Source organism: Pleurodeles waltl, chromosome 3_1 (genome assembly GCF_031143425.1).
Source record: "Pleurodeles waltl isolate 20211129_DDA chromosome 3_1, aPleWal1.hap1.20221129, whole genome shotgun sequence".
Lineage (NCBI taxonomy): Eukaryota > Metazoa > Chordata > Amphibia > Caudata > Salamandridae > Pleurodeles > Pleurodeles waltl.
The window spans coordinates 1,961,390,991-1,961,413,382 of record NC_090440.1 but is presented as its reverse complement, the minus strand read 5'-3'; the positions used below and the strand labels follow the sequence as shown (position 1 = coordinate 1,961,413,382).

The 22,392-nt window shown below is 41.5% G+C and overlaps 1 protein-coding gene across 1 annotated transcript in view; it reads left to right on the top strand.

Moving 5' to 3' along the window:
• Positions 1-22,392, top strand: part of LOC138285854 (uncharacterized) — a 492,092-nt gene that overhangs the window by 69,290 nt on the left and 400,410 nt on the right. The window contains exons 2-3 of the mRNA XM_069226328.1: positions 8,754-8,892; positions 14,252-14,394. Coding sequence (XP_069082429.1) covers positions 8,754-8,892; positions 14,252-14,394 — 282 coding nt within the window. The remainder of the gene's footprint in view (positions 1-8,753; positions 8,893-14,251; positions 14,395-22,392) is intronic.

The window sequence follows — 22,392 nt, the reverse complement described above, 5'->3', positions numbered from 1 at the left end:
GTACTGGAAAGCCAAGAAGGCATCACCATTAGCTGAGTGGACTAGAGAAATAGATTTGTGTTCCCAAGCAAAGAAATTAATGTATATGGACTGAGGCTATCCTCGGCAGCATGTGAAGATTTGTGGGCAGTGGGTGAAGCAATCTTCACAGGTCTTTGAGCCAAACTGATCAGACTCTTGCCATACTGCTGTAACAATGAATTTGCTTTAAGGAACATTGAGGTTTTGGGGTTGCAATAGCAATATTACACAAGTGTACTTGTTATAGCTGTGCTTGTTTTAAATCCAATTCTGCAATCTAGCTTCTGATTTTTATTGTCATTGGATCACTCTCTAATTGCTGATGTTCTCAGAAGGTGGACAATATGCACTTTGTTTTTAGAATTGAATAATTAATTTGTGTTTGTAAATAATACTATTTTTAGCCCCGAGGAAGTTTATTCAGATGACAAATGTGTTTGCTAAGGTGTGAATTTAAGAATAAAATGGAGCCATGGAGTAACATTGGACTAGACTTTCATTTAAAGGCGCGTGAGGGTCTTTATGCATTTGTGGAATATTCTGATAGTGGACTGTATGGTGGCCACTCATTCCCACTTGGAGCAATGGTTAATAAGAAGCATTAGTACTTTCACAAATTGAACTGATGGAGTTTGTGTGCATACATGAATATCCTAGCCCCCGAAGGTGTTTCTTTCAGCCCTAGAGCCCCTCCATTAGTGCTTGGGGAAGTCCGGCATCAAGGTTAAATCTCTTAAACATATTTTTACTCACATGGCTTACTGGTACAAAGCCCATATAAAACTTTGTGCTTCACTACATTTCTAACAGAAGTTTTTGTGTGGCAGCATCTCACTGGATTCACCGATAATCCCTAAAAAGTCAGAAGCACAGTTGTGTTTCATTGGGAGTAAAAGGCCCCAAACTTGGCAACCAACGTGACCCAGTATTGATGGTAAAACCATACCACCTACAAGTCGGAAAAAATCTTAAAATAGAACAGTTGAGACAAACATTCAATTAAAAGAGTTACAGTGAGACAGAAGTCGATGAATATTGGATTGGGGCATCTTTGCATCAGACAACTCTAACTTCCCCTACTACCAATGAACAATGATTAACCTCTTTAGTGAGGGCGTTGGCCACTGGCTGAAGCCCACACCATCTCCCTGGTGTGGGTCACGACCAGTGGCCGACAACAGGGTGGGTGTTAAAAAGTACTCAGTTGCGTCGCACCCAAGGATTATTTTTTATTTGAAAATACCCCAGGAGACACGGAAGATCTTCTGTGTCTCACCTGCGCCCCCCCACCGGCCCTTTGTGATGTCCGTCACTGTTTTGATTTCTCCATCGGAGCAGGAAACCTCCTTGGCTGCTTCCTGCTCCAATGGGGGAAACTGCCACAAACGGCTTTCCCGGCGTTCGGGAACACCGCCTTGTTTGAGAGGGGAGGCTCTCCCCTTTCAAACAAGGCCTTCCTGAACCGGATTCCTGGTGCTTGATTGCAGCACAGCTGTGATCGAGGGCCAGAAAAACCCACTAGACACCAGGAATTTCACTTGGGGGGGGTCTGCCCCCTCGGCAAACACCCCCCCCCCGGGGGGGTGGCATATTTTGTTTTTTTTAAAGGTAGGTGTCCTCTGGGGGGGGGTGCCCGATCGCGCTTCCCCCACCCCCTCCCAGGGCTAAATTATAAAAAAATTAAAAAAAGACATTGACAGGGGGTCACCCTATGGCCCCCAAGGAAACCATACAGCTACTAAAAAATATCTATCTATATATATCTATCTATAGATCACTTTTGTCAATGCATGTTTGGTTTCCCTTGGGGCTGCGATCGGCCCCCAGGAAAACCGGACCCACATATAAAAGTGATATATATATAATATAAATAACCAAGAATTTTCACTCACTCCACGAAGTATCAATGATGTGTATTTTATTTAAGTAACAACCACCAACGCGTTTCAACTCCCCATGGAGTCTTGTTCACAGTGAATGAGTCCCTTTTCCCTTTTGCTTTTTATACTCAATATCACTTCATCATGCACAATGCATTCTGGATATCGTAGTTTACATACATTACACTTAAAATTAGTGATTTTCTAAATTAAAAATTAAAAATCCCATTTTAAACACATAATCTTACTCACTTTTGTTTTTCAACATTCTTCCAATCCTTTCTAACTTATAATTTCACACTATTTGTATTTGCTATTTTCTTTTTCCTTATCACTACTTCTACTGCACATATAACACTATTTCTCCTTTGACATTAGTTTCATTTGTCTCTTTTGTGTACGGTATCGCTTCTATTTTGTGAAGTTATTCTAGTCTGATGATTGTTTCTTTATATATGCATTAATTTTTGGATTTTTGAAAAGTATATTGCATTAATTCATTTTAATGTTTCTCTTTTATCTTATTTTATTCTATCAATTCCACCACAAATGTCAATAAAAGCCTTTTCTCTCCAACTCAATGACTATCATTATTTGACAAGAGTACCATATAATGTAATAGTGATGATAAATGACCACCCTACATGCTATCCTTACTATCGTTACCATATATCTTGTCATGTTCAAAATTATAAATGTACATGTAATTCCTCATCCATGTAAAGCCCATATGGCATTTTGGTACTGAGCTGGATGATGTATTTACTCTCCATTTGTCGTAGCTTTCGAATTCTATCAGGTGTCCTCTGGGGGGGGTGCCCAATCGCGCTCCCCCCACCCCCTCCCGGGGCTAAATTATTTTTTAAAAACAAAAAGAAAGACATTGACAGGGGGTCGCCCTATAGCCCCCAAGGAAACCATACAGCTACTGAAAAATATCTATCTATCTATCTATATCTATCTATATATCACTTTTGTCAATGCAGGTTTGGTTTCACTTGGGGCGGCGATCACCCCCAAGGAAAACCGGACCCGCATATAAAAGTGATATATATACAGTATATATAGTGTGTGTGTGTGTATATGTGTGTGTGTATATATATATATATATATATATATATATATATATATATATATATATATATATATATATAAATATATATTCGCCACCCAGTTGTCTTGCAGTTTTTAAAGCAATGCACATACTTAAACTGACCCGTTTCAACTGTAGCTTTTAGGCAGCAATTAAAAAAATCAAGTAAGTCATGTGATTATGTTTCTGCTACAAAAGGATCAGACTTTTGTCTAGTGGCAGTTTTTATGCCATAAAGTAGCGCAGAAGCTATATATGCCTACTGCAAAGATCAAATATGTATTTTGTGTAAATAGCTGAGTACATTAGTAAAGTCAGCCATTACCTGTGCTATAATACAAATGAAATATATGTGTGGGGGGCTATGGAGAGATGAAGGGCACTTTTGCTGGGTGGTAGTGAGGGAATCCAAGAAGGAGGTCATGGGAGTGGGAGCACCAACAATGATTGTTGGACTGGGCGCTAGAGGTGCTAAGAACTGTGACGATTGGTATGTGACAAGGTGAAGTAATACTGTGTCTTTTTTTGAGTGTCTTGAAAGAACGTGCTGATTGAGGGAAGAAACTCAGGTAAGATGACCTCTAATGTTGCACGTTTCACTCACACCAGCAATTTTGTGACTGTCTACGTAGGCTAGTGTTTTATAGCAACAGTTTAGCCTATAGCAGAGATGGCATCTCGTTGGATGACTGCTGCTCAAGACCTCACTCGGGTTATAGAGGACAGCTTGGACATAGGATCAGAGACCGAGACAGCAGATACTGAGAAAACATCTGAGGGATAGGACAATGGCGCAGACTCAGGGAGTGATTTTTCAGTTGGAGGATTCCCATTCGATAACTCCTCTTCCGGTAATTATGAGGGAGGTGATGAGGGCAGTCCTGCTGTCCCTTCACAAGCACAGTCTGTGCTATGGGACAATAGCGAGTTAGCCCAACCCAGAGAGCAGGTGCATGCGACAGCAAGCACAGAAAGAGTGCTCTCTTGGGAGCTCCCCAATTTAATTCAGCCCCAAATTCCACCGCCCAAATTGTATTGTGGAGACATCAAAATTATGTATCACAAAACTGTTTTTTGTAAGGCAGGCAGCTGTGTTTTTGGTCCTGGGCTCAGCTTCCATATAGGGAAACATACCAAACCCAGACATTTCTGGAAACTAGACATCCGGGGGAGTCCACAGAGGTGTGACTTGTGTGGATTCCCCAAAGTTTTCTTACCCAGAATACCCTGCAAAGCTGAAATGTTGAATAAAAAATCTATTTTTTTCTTGCATTTCTGTCACACAAACAACAGGAATATGGTGGGATCCATAAACTTCCTACCACCCAGTGTTTCCTCACCTGTCCTGATAAAAACACTACGCCACATGATTGCCTGGACCTAGTACCTGCATCAGGAATGTATCACCCTAGGGTCAACAGTTGCCCTCATGTAAGAAACAACATTGACCGTTGTGTGATCTATTCCTGTCATGGGCACTAGGCCTACCCACACAGGTGAGGTACCAATGGTATAGGGAGACTTCGGGGAATGTTGAGTGGAAGGAAATTGGTGGCTCCTCTCAGATTCCAGAACTTTCTATCACTGAAATGTGAGGGAAAAGTGTTTTTTTTGCCAAATATTGAGGTTTCCAGAGGATTCTCCGTAAAAGAACATGGTGAGAGCCCCACAAGTCACCCCATCTTGGATTCCCCTAGGTGTCTAGTTCTCAAAAAGGCACAGGTTTCGTAGGTTTCCTTAGGTTCCGGCTGAGCTAGAGGCCAAAATCCACAGCTAGGCACTTTGCAAAAAAACAGTTCTGTTCTCTTTGGGGAAAATGTGATGTGTCCATGTTGTGTTTTGGGGCATTTCCTGTTGCGGGCACTAGGCCTACTCACACAAGTGAGGTACCATTTTTACCAGGAGACTTGGGGGAATGCTGGGTGGAAGGAAATTTGTGGCTCCTCTCAGATTCCAGAACTTTCTGTCACCGAAAAGTGAGGAAAAAGTGGTTTTTTTGCCCAAATACTGAGGTTTGCAAAGGATTCTGGGTAACAGAACCTGGTGAGAGCCCCACAAGTCACCCCATCTTGGATTCCCCTAGGTGTCTAGTTTTCAGAAATGCACATGTTTGGTAGGTTTCCTTAGGTGCCAGCTGAGCTAGAGGCCAAAATCCACAGCTAGGCACTTTCCAAAAAACTCATCAGTTTTCAATTAAAAATTGTGATGTGTCCATTTTGCGTTTCATTTCGTGGGCATTAGGCCTACCCACGCAAGTGTGGTACCATTTTTATCGGGAGACTTGGGGGAACACAGAATAGCAGAACAAGTGTTATTGCCCCTTGTCTTTCTCTATATTTTTTCCTTCCAAATGTAAGCCAGTGTAATAAAAAAGACATCTATTTGAGAAATGCCCTGTAATTCACATGCTAGTATGGGCACCCTGGAGTTCAGAGATGTACAAATAACCACTGCTTCTCAACATCTTATCTTGTGCCCATTTTGGAAATACAAAGGTTTTCTTGATATCTATTTTTCACTCTTTATATTTAAGCAAATGAATTGCTGTATACTCGGTATAGAATGTAACCCCATTGCAAGGTGCAGCTCATTTATTGGCTCTGGGTACCTAGGGATCTTGATTGACCCACAAGCCCTATATATCCCCATAACCAGAAGAGTCCAGCAGACGTAACAGTATATTGCTTTAAAAAAATCTGACATTGCAGGAAAAAGTTATAGAGTAAAACATTAAGAATAATGGCTGGTTTTTTTCAGCTCAATTATAATTTTTTTTTTATTTCAGCTGTTATTTTCTGTAGGAAAACCTTGTAGGATCTACACAAATGACCCCTTGCTGAATTGAGAATTTTGTCTACTTTTTATAAATGTTTAGCTGTCCGGGATCCAGCATTGGTTTTACACCCATTCCTGTCACTAACTGGAAGGAGGGTGAAAGCATAAAAAATAATAAAAATGGGTATGGCCCAGTAAAATGCCAAACTTGTGTTGAAAAATGTGGTTTTCGGACTCAAGTCTGCTTGTTCCTGAAAGCTGGGAAGATGGTGATTTTAGCACCGCAAACCCTTTGTTGATGCCGTTTTCAGGAAAAAAAGCACAAGCCTTTTTCAGCAGCCCCTTTATCCCATTTAAAAAAAAATGAAATTTTATCTTTATTTTGACTAATTTCTCGGTCTCCTCCAGGGGAACCCACAACCTCTGGGTAGCTTTGGAATCCCTAGGATGTTGGAAAAAAAGGATGCATATTTGGCATGTATAGCTTATGTGGACCAAAAGTTTATGAAGGGCCTAAGTGTGAACTACCCCAAATAGCCAAAAAAGGGCTCAGCACGGTTGGGGGTTGGGGAGGGAAGGCCCAGCAGCTAAGGGGTTAACCTCTGTTCTTATGTTTTTTTGCATAACATAGCACCCTAAGGTGGTGGTTAGGTGAACTGTTATGTTTACAAAACACTAAATAAAATACACTCCTACAACCTGCCACAATTGTGATCAAATTAGGACCATCCCTAAGATATTCGTTAAAGAGTGCAATTTTCAGTTGTTTGACATAGCCAAGGGCTTTAAAGGACCTCAAGTGCTCCTCAAAATGGCGGGGGCACCAAATCCAGGCATGCCCTGGTGAGTGTTAGCAATATGGAATACTGAGAAAGAGTACGTTTAGGTCTTGGGAGGAGATCTCAAGTACAAACATGATGACACTGTATTTTTGGGTCTTACTGAACACCTATTGTTTCCAGTACATTAAACTGTATACGTATAGAGAGTTTTGAGGGGGTGTCCCCTTGCCGTTGATGGGATGACGTTCTTGCCTTTCTCATTCTCCTGCTTCATATTCAATGGTTTTACTCCCTAGTCTTTGTTTGTCCTTTCTCTGGAGCATTTCTTCTTTACAGTGTTCTGATTGCATGACTTTAGTACTTCCACTGCTGACACCAGGGAACAATTTTATTATTTGATTTTTAGCACTCGATTGGATGGTTTTTCTTTCATTGATCTCTTCCCCAATTCTCGTCTGGTCCTGTCCTTCTTGTTTGTTTATTCATGTATTTAATTATTTATTGATCTAAGATAAACACTATTTTTTGCTGAGGGCTCAGTGGATGCACTCTGCTTCCCACGCCGCTCCTTCCTTGCTCTTTCCCTGCTCCTCTTGCCCATTGCTCCCCCACCTCCCCTTTCCTGAGATTTAAAAATATAAAAAATGTTGTCAAGGGCCTGTAGTTGTGCACTGATTTTGGGCCGATTGTTTCTTTTTTTTTAATTTACTGTACAAAAATGGCCTTCGGCTGTCTCTGAATGGTAAATTAAAATTACAGTTCATTTCAAAATGGCAGCCAGTGCTTCACAACACATAAGCATGCACCAGCAGTCTTTTAGGAATGCATTTTCTTTGGGTGCACATCACTCACATATTGGAATAGTGTTTTGCCTGAAGGAAACACCACTTAAAGGTAGCTGCGGAAGTGTGTGAATGCATCATGACATCATGGGGCACTTCACAGTGGCCATTTTTTTTTCTATTGTTTTGTTTATGCTGTCAAAAGTAACAAGCATTTGTAAAGGCAATAGCCAGGGCTTTAAGTGGGCCGCGTCCTGCCAGTGCTCAGCACCAGCAGTTCTAAAAAGCAGGTGCTGAGACGGGGCCCTATCGGGCTCTCCATTTTTGTCCTCACCCTCAGGATGAAAAAAAAATCTTAACTCTTCAGCAGTACCACCCTTCACTGCCTTTAATGCAACTTCAAAAGGACTCCTGGTAGTTACTTCAGTCTCATCATTTCAGAGCTGAATAATTTGTAATATTATATACAAAAAAGCCATTGTTATCTTATTCAGCTAACAACCATTGAAAAAAGCCAATAGTCCTAGCTTGTTTTAGCTGTAATGTCATTTGTATTATATATCTGGGTACAATCACAGAAATACCGTTTGGGCTGCACACTATGCCAAGCACAGATTTTTAGCTTACATGTTTTTAAGCTACTCCTTTAAATATAAAGGACACTCCCCTTTAAGAGACCCACCCCCACCCCCCCTATTTTTTTCATCCCACCTAAAGCCCTGGCAATAGCTGCCCTCTCTTTTAAAAAGTGAGACCGATTAGCTTTGAGGTTAGTGCTTGTTATATTTGTCGGCAAGGCGGCTCAGTCATTGCAGAAATGTTTGAGTCACCTGAATGTCGCAGATTTGAGTCACTTAAGGCTTCTCATCCTTTACTTCTCCTGAGGTTGATTAAATTAGTACCGGTGAGCTGGGTAGTAATTATTATATGTTATAAGCGGCTACTTACCAGGCAAATGGTAGAGTGTTCCATATAAGCATAATAAGCATTTGTAGCATAGCGTTGTCTTCAATAAAAATAAGAAAGTAACACATGAAAAATGCACAGCAGGATTCAGGAGTTGTGCTAAAGCATGTTTGAGGGGTGAGGCACAGAATGAATGTTCTAGATGGACATAGCCTGCAAAATATGTATTTCTCCATCTTGGTAGAAACGAATTTTATAAGCTGAGCGTCACGTTAAAATTGAGTCACTTTCAAGCTAATATTGAGTCTTCCCCTGCTTCTCTGACTGCGTGTGATGAAACGGTCCAGAAAATGGATCTTCATGAGGTCGGATAACCGGTTAAAGTGACCTAATAAGCGCCTCTTGACCTGAGTGAGGAGCTCAGTCTTTGGCCATGAGGACAATTGCTCTAAGCCAGCGCCCTCAGCAATAACACGAGTTTGCTAATCACATTTCTGTTTTCTGCCCTTGGAAGGAATGGAAGGAATTTACTGTGAATCTCTTCGACGCTGTGCAGCAGCAGATGGACGAAAACCACGTCAACTTCTTCACAGACCTGTCAGAAACCGAGAAGGCCTTCGTCTTGCAACGGGCTGCCAAGGCCATCCGCGGAGGTAAGGATTTCTAATTCAGGAAAGCGCCAAAAAGATACATTGGAAAAAAAGCAGTCAGTAGCTTTGACTCTGCATAGTAAAAAACGGATGAGGGGTGCATGCCACAACACTGGCAGTCACAATATCCGGAGTCACTGCATCCGGCTACATCATCAGTTACTAAAGCGCCTATATCACAGACGTCCTTATGTCGCAAGTTGTGTTATTTTATTTATTGAGCTTGTGGAGCATGAGCAGGAAGGTTTGCAGGTGCACGGATGCACAAGAGGACTAGGAAGATACGTGGTGGACGGGCTTCGCAAATTCCTGGGAGGTGCTTGAGGATGTCTACTGCGGCGCAGGCAGTAGTATAGCAGGCATGCACAAAGTGGTACAGGAGTCATGGGAAGGGGAGCATAAGCAGCAGGCAATAGGCATAGGCAGACTGATACAGTGATTCAGGTAAGATTGAGCTGATACACATATGCACTCCTTTCAGACTCCTCACACACATATTCAGGGAACTACACAACTTACTCCCCACCTACCTGAAAAGCTGCATCTCCTTCCACCAACAAACGAGACACTGCTGTTCTACAGGACACCTACTCACACACACCTCACGCATATGCAGATCCTAATGCAGTGGACCGGCGTTCTCTTACATCGCACCTAAAGCATAGAATGGCCTCCGACTCTGCAATACTGCCTCCTTCTCTCTTCATGAATTCCGCAAGAAGCTGAAAACTTGGCTTTTCCATTTACCAACCAACCATAGACAGGACTACGCACACACACCTGCGCAGCGTCAGGGTACCCACGCAGGGGTGCGCTTTACAAATACACATAATATAACACAACCATATTGGCTCAGACATATTGAAATTGCAATTTATATTTAACAGGTTGGTGCCAAATTGTTGCCTTCACTAACCTGACGGTTAGCTTCATACTTTTATCAATAACAAACCTGTGCTCATCACTCCATTGCTGTTGGCAGGAGGCCTTCTCAGGGTTTTGACTTATAAAAGTTGGATAGGTGTAGCTAGCAATAGGCAAAGCACAAGTGGAATTGGAACCCACTCTTGGAGACAGTTACCACCTCTACCTCCTTCTGGCTTTTTTCTAATATGGACTAAATCCTTTGTTCATTGTTGCAAATGTGAAAGCAAAACCTTTGAAAATCGCCAGTGACACACCATACTGTTGTTCTACTTCATTCTTCAAAACCTTCTCTCAGATACAGCATTTAGGGTCTTTGGTTGCCCAAGGGCACTCACTCCATTGACTTGTCTTTGGTCTGTCGACTCTCTTTTTACTTCATCCATCAAGGAGAAGTTGGTAGTTCAGAGACTTCTTATGGAGTCCTTTCTTGTTCCGCCAGTTGCCATTTTTTTCTGGTGTTCATTTTCTGTATTATTTTCAAGGGTTGGCTTAACTGGAATGATCTTGGAAATCTCTTTTGGTTTTTCATTTTAAGAGTCTTCTTTTTAAGGAATATATTTTTCTTAGCAACATTAAAAAAGTATATATACATAAAAAAGAAAATGAAAAATTGAAAAATGTATATACTTTAAATGTAAAAGAATTTAAAATGGAGGATAAACATTAAGTTGCTATCCTTAGCTTGATTCGTGGGAGTAGAACAAGTAAAGCAAATAGTAGCATGGATGATTGGTGGCCTCAATTGAAGGACTGGTATGTGCCAACAAAAAGCAGAGCACATATTAGGAGCAAAAAGACAAAATGATATGCAAGAGCCTAGCTCAGTGCATTGTCTTTTAGAAATAAAAACACATTTTTAAAAGCTTCAACTGTCCCATTAGAATAAAAGTCTTGATTTTAGTATATTTTGTGATTGATAGTTAAATTCAGTACTTCATAATTTGTACTTTTGTTTGATGTATAGCTGTGTCTGTAGTTTTGTTTGTTGTTTTGAGGTTCAAATTGTAGAAATTGCTTACACTGGGGTTCCCAGTTTCCATTAATAGGTCAGTGGGGGTTCCTGGAAGTCAAAGATTAAGCGCCCCTATCTTCAGTTTCACCTGATCCAGCTGAAACCTTCTCCTCCACCTCTTAGGCTGTAACCTAGCCAGTGAACTATGGACTTCAGATTGGAGGTCTGAAAAGCACTCGATGTGATGTGCAACAGACACGAATTGCCCTCAGCAGGTTGTCTTCTGCCACTTCCCCTCTGTTATTAAGTGCTTCACACCAAAATCCAATGATGTTGTTCGAACAGATACTGTAATGCCTCGCAGTGCCACTACAGGTTGCAAGAAAGTGCACAGAGCACATGGGGGTGAGGTAGCAGGATTGGAGCTTGGGCCTACTTCTTAGTGTGGCTCATTTGTGGATAAGCAGTATTCCAAATCCACTTGTGCTCCTTTCAGCGAAGGAAATGCTGGCAGTCATCATAGAGTGCCAGTGCTGTCCAGACTGAGACCTCCATCTCTTTATAGTGTTGCTGCAGCCAGCGCCTCGCTACCTTAATCTTGCATTTTCCTTGCTAAAGACTATTGCTTCCTAAAGTGTTATTTGTATGGACACTGAGAATACACAGAGATATCTAGAACTCATGTTGTTTAAGAAAATTAACTGCAAACTGTTTTCTTGAACACTTACCTGAACTCCTAGGACAAGGGTTTTGTATTATATCAATGTTACCTTGTGAAGAGACAGGAAGAATTCTTAGAGTGGACAATATTGCATGTGTATATCAATGAATGACGTACAAAATATTCGAGTCCTAGTATGCTTCTACAATTGCTAAGTGCAGCTCACAACAGGATGTTAACAGTATTGGTTATTCTATAGTTCTTTATAAGTCAAGTGGAAACTATAGATCGTCTTCCACAAGGGAGCATGTTGTAGCATAGCTTTTCTGTATGTATTCAAAACATACTAGTACATGTGTATATTTGGGATACTTATTTTATGTATATTTAGTTAGAATAGGTTAGAGTATGTACCAGGAAAATAAAGGACACCACACAATCAGTTTCTAGCCCACCGAATTCTATATGTTTTCAGTTGCGCTGTAAAGGGGTGGGGTGGCACGCACAGTGGGGGCCTTAGGATAAATATTAAATTATATATTTTTTTTAAAAACCTACCTTCCTCGCATCAGCGCCGTGCTGCTCCTCCTTCCCCACAGAAAGCACAGGCTCCCAGCCTGCCCTGCAGCCAATCCTGACGCTGCTCAGAGCAGTGTTAGGACTGGCTGGGAGCGCCCAGCCAGGGCGCTCGCAGGCAGACTAGAAGCCTGTGCCTGCTCTCTTCAGCCCAGCAACAGTGCCCGGCTGGAGAGAGCCTACTGCACATGTGTGTTTGACCGGCCCGAGACGTCCCGGCCAAACACATTATGCGCACTGAGGGGAGTGCACTGTGCACTCCCCTCATCCCCAATTGCCCCCCTTTCACAACGCAACAATAAGAAATATGGTTTATTATCATTTAGATGTAAAAGGTTTGCAGTGGCTGCTACTGGAGTGGGGGCAACGCTCCTCCGCCCAAGCAGAGGAGCCCCCCCCCGTATGTTTTGTCTTTTTTCGGGACATTTCCCATGATACATTTCAGCACGTTTGACTTGCTGGAATTTATCAGTGGAAACTTGTGAAGGTGTGATAAGTGTCACACAACTTGTACTTCCGATTCCTGTGCAAACATGTCTTTGCACAGGAATCCGAAGTTAGCCCTTAACGCGTAATGAAGGCCTTAGTGACAAGCTACTTAAAATATCTCTTTGCCCTGTAGAGATCCTCTACATCCTGCAGACCTTCTTAACTAAAAGGAAGTAGCGAGCCAGGGTGGTGGTGTCCTATGTCTCTGTTTTCCCTCTAATCCCATTCCTCTTTACCCGCTTTTACCACTGGCCCTGATATACCATTGTGTGTGGTCACTGGTGGATTACCTAATGATTAGGCTGCCATGACAGATCATGGTTCATTTTAAAGATGGAGTGTGAATATGTTTGAGGGAGCATATAGAGGGTGTCTGCGCTTTTGATTAATTTAATTAATGTGTTGCCTTTTTGGAGGATCTGACTATCTGTACCATGGTCTGATGTCTTTTGATAAAAAATGATTTTATAGGCAATAAAAAATGTTTTGGGCGTGGAATAATGTAATATAAAGGTGGGTTTGAATTATAGCAAGTGTCAAGTGAAAGGTAGGCAAGAATTTATAGATCTTACTCGGGATTCCCCAGATATTTTCATGTTGTGTTACCATGTTACTATCCTGCCCTTTTTCCCTGTTTTTGGTCAAACTGTTCTCACTGCTTATGGTTTCACGCATGGTTTCACTCTCTCCTTTTAACCTTCGTTGTTTCTCTGCCCTCTGTAGAAACTGAATAATCCAATCTCCTTTGTATATTTCATTGTCTTCTCATGTGTGCCTTTTCTTATCCTCTTTGTGCATGACTTTGGCTTCTTCTGTATTCCAGTGGTTCCACCGACTCCTCTTTTCCGTTACTAAACCTTCCCTTTAGTATGTGTAATCTCTTACTTTAAATGTTGGAAGAAAGGAAAAAGCAGCTTTTAATATACTCCAACCCTTACACTTTCCTCAAGCCAGACTGTGAAAGTTCTGGAATATATCACAAGTGTTCTTCTAGAGTGCACTTTCAGACCCAGTGTCTTTTTACCTACTTTAAGTAAATATGGACTGTTATATACACAATATGGCCCTATTTTTTTAAAAGTTTCTTGGAGTAGAACATCCAAGAAAGCCATCTTGAGGACGATGGGCTTACTTGTTTCAGTTCCACTCGCGGTAAGGGAGTTGCACCATCCTAAGAAAAGTTTTGGGCCCCTGCAGGTAATAGTATTATTATTATTATTTATTTATTTTTACAAATTAAAGATTGCCCATTGGATGCTTTTAGAATGGCTCCTGGTTAGATTTACACTTTTTATTCAGCTCTTGCGCCAGGATATGTAGAAAATAAAACATGCGAGTAAGGCTATGCAGACCACTTTCCTGCACTGAATATTCAATATCTCTGCAATTCTACCTGCAAAGAGGTTAAAGCTCTGAAAGTGTTGATACAGCTTACTTGCAAGCTATGTCAGTGGCACAGGCTGTGTGAAAATTGGATAATCTAGTGCAGCGTTTTATGGTACACTGGTTTCTGTGTTTCTGTTCCTCATACATCCATAGATTTTGAAGAGAAGAACCTACACTTTATTAGAGCATGTAGAAGAATATGGTTGCTTTTTAGTCAAAAGCTAAAAATGGAGGTCTGTTAATTATTTCCTGCATCAACAATAATGAGAATTTCAGTGTCCTTTTGTTTGACAGTAGCATCCACTGGGAAATCATTTACTGGATGATGCCTTTCAACAGCCAATCAGATCATGTCCTTTTTCTTGTTCCAGGGGAGCTGCACAATGCCCTCATGGCTCAAATCAACCACTGTCTTGAGGAGCAGATCTACAGTCATGTCTCCCGTGAAATGCAAGACAGTCAACTTCCAAAAACCAAATCTGACCTGGTGCTAGGACACTTGCGGGAAGGGGTGGTAAGTGAAGATACTGACATCTTGAGCTTTGCTAGGTGGCTAAAGCACATTCATACCAGTTACCTGTATAATGCAGTAATGAATCTTTATTGTCATTGAAGGATTCCTAGGTTCGGACAGAAACTCTCAGGCCAAAGGTTACCATTGGCTGATAATAACAGCCGTGAAATTGGTTGCGTGCTTAGGTAGAAAGAAGGCACAGTAGAATAATCAAAGAGTGGCTGTTACCTTGCAGCCTGATTGATTGGATACCGTGGGTCTGGAAAGAAGGAAAGCCTCGATCACATACATAGCCTATATCAAGTGCAGGTCATTGAGGGACTTTTCAGGTGTGTCTGAGTTTCTTAGGCGGTTCACCTTCAGTGGGATCTCTAGACCTCTGAAACTACTTAAATGTTGTTTTTTTGCCTAGATAATTAATATAAACGTTGCTGCATTTCAGACTGCTGTGTTGCCTTTGCCCTGACTTTGTATTCCATCCTGTTGCAGGAAATGTGCTTGCAGCCTTGACCTGTTACTTTGTTAATGTTCCACGATTGACCTCTCCATCCTACTCCTTCCTTCCACTCACCCTCTAGCCATCTGGCATCCACATCTCACTTGGCCAGGCACTGTTAGTTATTATTACATCACCAAGGTTCATTGTGCATCCTTTCAGTGAAGGGAATTTTGGCTACTGCACTGGCCTGAGACCCTACATTGCTTACCGTACTGATATCTCCTGAACCCAGGGCCTGAACTGGACACCTACTTGTGCCTCAAAGTTGTGATTAGAAGTGCACTTTCTGGATAGGACAGAGATCCTTAGGGCCCACAGTGATTGAGTGTTGAGTAATTGCTAACTTTCTGCTTAACCATTGCATTTTTCCTGAGTGTAGCGAATAAAAGTGTTTGTTCATATTTAATGTTTTATTTCTGCAAATAACTGCTTGTCGTATTGTGAACATCTATGAATACTCCAGTTCTCCTTGTTTTATGTATCCTGTCAGATCCTCATTCTGATGTACTGCTCTGCAGCAGCTCATGGCATCCAACATCAGGATGCAGCAACTCGAACAAACCCCCATGGAAGAACTTACCATCGTTACAACTTGGCCTATCCCCGTCAGGGTGACTAGGAGATATGGTCTAGAGGTTCGAGTTGCCACCTTTGGAACCTGGAGACCCAGTTTCAAATTCTGGCCTTAGCAGTTAGACTCAAAATCATGTGACTCTGGACAAATCACTTAATCCACCCATGTCTAAATGTCCCAACCCACTCTGTTGCTTCGCATTTAGGTTTGATCTATTTAAATACCAATATTTACATAAAGGGGTATTGTTGAAGTAAAACAGTTTTCAAGCCCCTGGCCTGATGTCCTGTGAAATGCTGTGCATGCTATGTAAAAGCAGAAGTCTTTGTGTTAGACTAGAGCTTTCAGTCCCATATTTTGTGCTACTGGTCTGACCAAATTCACAGCAAAGTGCTGCCAGGGATAATGGGGTCATTTTCAAAGTACACAAAAATGGTTGGCTATGATGTAGCAACTGATCCATGGGCTCCAATGCAAAGAAAATGGGCTTCTACACAGATTGAAATTGAAACAGAGCCTTAAATGGCGTGCCCCCTCAGACGTTTGTACCCTGGTACCACTGCACCTGCTGCTGTTGATAAATACACCCCTTTGCCTGGCTAGCAATACCTGTATCTTGAGGCTTATTTCCCTTGTGAATTCTGCGTTTGAATATTTAGTGAATCATTCCTCATATGCCTTTATAATTACATAGGCCAGAATACAATCTGCCCTACTGAACAGACTGGACTCCAAAAGGGATGTTCAACATGTCACAGTTCATTTGTGTGGTCCTTCTTTGCTGATGGCTAACTCTTTATACAGTCCTTATGAAGACTTGAGCACGGAATTTGATAAAATTAAATGGACCAGGCTCTGGAGTACATGGTAGGAGGTCCCTCCAGGTCTACTAAATGTCTTAGTAAACCTAGGACCACGCCCTCCACTTCCACTCTCGCTTTCCAAAGCCTAAGTAGCAAATCTCTTTGAACATCTCATGGGCCAGAATAGTAGTACAAATCAAAGGTGAGCGCTAACATCTATGGTAGGTCTATGGATGTGAATGCCATAAACGTTTTGTCATCTTCCATGGTCTGGAACACTGGGTGTGTTCTGTGAACTTTAAGTTTTACATACGATGGCTGTCCATTGGTCCCAGGTCATTAGGTTGATTTTAAGCACCCATTTTAGCCAACTGCCAGTTTGTAGGTTGACTCCTGTTTGCATGGAGATCCAAAATTATAGCCTGATTTGTAATCAAGCCATTAGACTAAAAACAGACAAAACCACTGAACTCATCTGGGCTGCAGTACTGACGTCCCACATAATATCTAAACTGAGTATTGTGTTTACAAAGCTACATGGAAGATCAACGAGATCAGATGGGTTTGGAAGTTTGCTTGAGGTTCAAAGTTTGTATCTTTACATCAGTAGGGGCCCCTACCTTATGGCCACATTAGCCTTTGTTCATTTTGGATCATCCAATCCACTGTGCCACATGTTAATTTCAGCCCTCTTTTTTTACATTGAAAAACACACCATGACGAACATTGAGCCCTAAACAAATCTGTGCAACTTCAGCAAAAGATGGTTTTTTAGTTGCTGGAGCTGCTGACTTTGGAACCTGGGGATCCAGGTTTAAATTTTGACCTTGGTGCTTGGCCTAACACTTTGGTGAAATTTACTTAATCTCCTTGTGCCTGAAAATGTGAAATGTATTTATGTAATCTTCATTTGATCTGATTTGACACGATCTTGCAGATTGTCTTCCTAACCCGTCGCCCCCCAATCCCCATGTAATGTACAGTGCTCCATTGTTTCATAGTTAGGTTTGTACTATATAAATAGCAATACAATATACCCAACTCCTTTGCATATAGCAATGGAACAAGAAGGCCTGATGAAGATGTTAAATAAGAGTGGCAACAAGAGTGACCCCTGGGGTACGGAACACTGAACACTCCACCGCCACTTCAGAATAAATTAAATTATGTTGACTCCATAGTTGAATCTCTAGGGCACATTCTGTGGGAAAATGCTGGCTTATTACAGATGTGCATCTTCTGTTTGACATAGGTGTGGGGGCAGGGAACCCCTACATTTAACACACCCATGGCTGGATGGGTGGATGGCAGAGTTGATACTCTGTTTCATGTGGCAATGTGTCCCAAGATAAGGCACAACTCACCATCTCTAAATTTCAATAAATTAAATAAAGACAGGCTCAATATGTGGGTGCTTGGGCAAACATAGAAATTTGAAATTATTTATTACACATATTCAAAAGGTACAATACAGAGATGTTAAGGTCTGATGCATAAACAATTAATGCCATGAAGGCCTACTAATAGGACAATTCAGGAAATAACCACCTTTTCAGTGGGCAGCAAAATCGCTAAGAAATCAGGTAACATCCCTAGTAGCATCAGAAAGTCTTTTGGCTTACCGTGAAAACCTGGGGTTTATACACAGTTTTCTTGCAGAGGAGAAAATTAATTTCCTAAAAATCACCGTGCTGTGACCAAAATATTCACATTTCTAGCACAGTTCTAATAAACGTCATAATACCTCATCATACATGCACTGTCCCACTATCCCACTCAATGCTAACGTCATCCAGAGATGGCCGGCGAAAATAGTTACAAAAACAATAGCAAACTGTTGTAAATGAATGCAGCACAGCGAGCAAGCAGAAAGACCTTGCGAAACAGCCTCCTTACTGTGTCTATGTTGAACATGCAGGAGGAGACATCCATTTTGAATAAGATGTCGTTGAAGCCGAACTTAGGCTTAGTTAACAGAAGCCTAGAAAAGGCACTTTAACATGTCATAGCAAATTCAAATAGCAAATCCACATTATGCACGTTGTTAATAATGCACAAACATATAAACTGCTCAAAACTCTATCACAGGTCTACAGTAATGCTTGTCTTTTCAATGAAGCATTCGATCAGTCGAGTTTCTAAAATTGGTCATGTCTGCCTGTGATCCAAACGTATGACTACGTTTGAGCTAGTGATGAAAGATCAAGGGTTAAACCTGTTATTCTCCGTGTCTGTACTTTAATTTATAATTTAATTTTTAAATGTATATGTTTTATGCTTTGTTTATAAATGTGCTTTGTGTGTCAGCACAATTACAGTGGCAAATCATTTACACATGGCGTTCCGAATCTTTCCCTTTCCTCCTAACTCCGATTTATGATTTAAAATGTGTTGCAAAAGGCACTTTGAAAGCCAAAGAGACTTTTCCAACTCTCACAGTATCTTTGGTATATCGCAGCTCCTTCTATTACTGTCAGGAAGCATGTTATTTTGCACATCGCAGGCTTTGCAACCACCTAATCAGTTTAGACAACAGGCTCTAAATGCTGAGGCTCGTGGATATACTAAAATCACTACTTTGATTAATTTCTCACCCATCTGTACCCCAGATAATTTTCATGTGTCCTTGTATATGTATATATAGTACCAGTTACTACACACAATGAGGGACAACCTATTTTTTGGTGGCAATCTATTAGAATGCAGTCAACAATACCTTTGGTTTGACTTTGGATGGGTGGTGCTCCTTCAAGCAACTCCCTCTGGGATTGGTCTCTCTATCCAGAAGTAATTAGCATGCTCTGGACAGGTATAGGATAGAAGTACACGTCTAAATGACAAAGCCAGTGTGCCTAGAAATTAAGGCGAATAATATTGGTATTTCTGATACCTTGTGTGTTAGATGAAAGTATTAAAAGCCTGAAACCTCACCTGCTCTGAGAGATAAAAGTGTAAAACACGTCGACAAAATTCTACTTATCAACAAAGCTTGGAAATTTTCACTAACTTTTTCAACAACTGTAAGACTAAGCATCACATACTCATTGTACAATAAAGGTTTCCAACTCAAGAGTCCAGTGTACTCTTGCTTATTAGCTTCACAATTAAGACTTTCTCCACTCTGGCATGTTGCATGGGTGCGTTAATGCCAACCCCTGCGTCGCCCAGGTCTCAAGCACACAAGCGAGTGCACATGCCAAGGGCATGTGGGAGACACGCCTAGCACATCTCTGCCTGGCTCTTATTGTTCCCTTCTCCACTGTGATGCATGGGAGGCATCCACCGAAGGAGGGAAAGAGAGGCTCATTTAATCACGTGACTTTGGTCTATCCTCCCCCACACAACTACCTACTACAAATGTCGGGCACTACTCAGGATTATCCTATAATGAGCATCCCCCCTTGAGGTTTGAGAGAAACTAAAAGGTCCGTTTTACTAAAGTTAACTTTGTGGTGCCTCAAAGACAGTGTTTTGTTAACATGACAGTAACTCTCTCACCAACACCGTGCTACTGGTGCATGCTAAGCTGCTGAAGGGGCTCTTTTACAAGGCGTGTTTTGGGACACATGAAATGTGTTAATAATCATCTCCATTGAAGTGTTAAAACAGTCTCTCTCCTTAGTGAGATCGTGGGATAGGGACAGTTGTTCAAAAAGCATAGGAGTGGTATTTAACTTGTTTGCACGTAATTATGGTCTCTTTATGGTATGGTTGAAAACTGAAGTCCAGCAGAGATTGTTGTGAATCACTATGGTGTCTGCTGGTTTGCTCTTTTCACATTAGAGTTAACCTCTTCTGTCCTTGTGAGTTCTCCTGGTACACAATTATTATAATTTTGTATGACTTATTGGCTTTTTCGAGTTTATCCTGTTGCTTTTCACTCGAGACATCCATCAGCTCACATGTTCAAGCACGTCTTGAAAGGAGGCTACATAGCAACTTTTGAGTTCAGCTCCTGACAATCTCTGATACCAAAGGTTATCACTTCCTGGCCCATCCCATGACTTGTTGACCACCAGACAACAACAAAGAGCTGAATTTCCAGCTCCAGCATTATGAAGCACAACTACCACTCCGCACATCTCTTGCCTCCCATGTTGCAGAAGATTTCCTACCATAGGTTACCTGGTCCAATTACTCAGTTTGTCATGAATGATTTCCAGATGCCTTGATGTGCCATGACAAGGGTGCCTGATTATTATTTACGTTTTTTGTCGAAGAAAGCGCTCCTTCTGTGTTGCTGGGAGCAGTTTGGTGAAAATTCCTTATCACAGCAGAAGGGAACTCTAAATTTGGATGATGAACCATCGTAAAGCTGGCAGAGCCAGGACCTCTCTTGGTCTGTCCACCAAAGTTAAAATGACCTTGTTACTATCACCAGTATAGTTAAAAAAGATACTCCATGTAGTGTGGCAGGTTCCATCAAAGGACAGAAATAAGTATTAAAATGGACAGCCAATAGACAAGATGCTGGGACAAGGTAGGCCCAATGTTATTGAAAAGCAGCACTTTGCTATTAATAGGAAGGTTTTAATGCAGTGAAGAGCAGGATTTGTCGTACCAATTTCAACTATGTTGTTTAGGAGTTACTATTGAAGAGGTAGCCATGCAGTGTGTATAGTGTGTAATACTTTTTGTATACTTACCAACACAGTAAGGAGTTTTCAAAAGAGCTCACACTGTGAATGTACTTGGGCCAGAGTACTAAACTATGATTTGGCACTGTACACGCTGCTCTAAAGAGTAGGTTTTAGGCATGTAGAGCTCTCGTGTTTATGTTGGATCACTATGTAGAAAGACTTGTGTAAAGATTGATACTGTTTGTGCAGGATGTAATAATGAGTAGCCTGTTACTGGTAGGCAGAAGGGTATATGCATGGATGTGTTATTGAAGAAGTGTAGACCGTAAGGTGATGAACATATTAAATCAGGGAAAGCTAGTAATGAGTGATGTGATGATTGTGGGACTTAATTGCATAGGTCTGATGGTACCATGGTGAGACCATTGACACCTAGCCTGACAACAAATCTGAGGAAGGATTGACCAGTGAGGTGTGCGATCCTGCCCAATGTGTGAGCACTACATAAGAATGCTTTGCTTATCTGTGACCTGCTTAGTAAGAAACAAATTGACTTATTCTTCTTAACTGAGACCTGAATGAATGAAACTTCTGCCCCGAATATTGATTCTGCCAGACCATAAAATGATTCTCTCATCCACACAGACAGATAGGGTAGTAGAGGAGGTGGTGTGGCTAATATTTTTAATTTTTTTTTAAATGTTCCACATTTCCCTTACATGATCTGAAATGGGCAGAGACAATAGGGTTTTGTATTTCATTATCGGCAGACTCCACACGGGGCTTTGGTCCATCGGCCCCCTGGATACCCAGGGGACTTAGTTAATACGTTGGATAATGATATTGCTCATCATCTACTGCAGGTTTCAAATGGTATCCTTCTTGGTGATTTCTTTATGCTCACTGACACTATCAAGGAGGTTTAAGCCACCTCCTTTTTCGAGAAATTAAGCTCTCTTAATCTCAATCAATATGTTATGCTTCTGACTCACCAGGCGGTTACATGTTGGATCTCGTTCTTCTCAACAGGGTTGTGGAAGTTGCGAAAGTTCAGACAATCCCTTGGTTAGAACATTCTTCAGTTCACTTCACTTGGCACAGAGATTTCACCCCTATAGGAAGGAATGCACAGATCAATGTTAGTCAATATCGCAGATGGTTGAAGGCCAAGATAACAGAGATGGAATATGTGCCAGCTAGGTCTACCCCTTCACTTGGTGGAGATGTGGAAATAAGAGCTCTAGTCACAAATTCTTCGTTATTAGAGATGGCAGACAGGGTAGCCCCCACGAAAAGTGAGGTAATCATAGGCGCCTCTCCTCTGCTCCCTGGTTTACTGCTGAGCTGCGAGAAAGAAGCAGTGCAAGATACTAGAAAGGCTCTGGAGGAGTCACTACTGGAGGATAAGCAGAAGTACAAGATGGCTCCTAAGCAATATAATGGGTCAATAAAAAAGGCTCAGTCTAGCCATATTTTTGGATCGTATATTTTCTGCTGCAAACAATCCACAAGGAAGTTTCACTCTCAAGTATGTTCTCCACG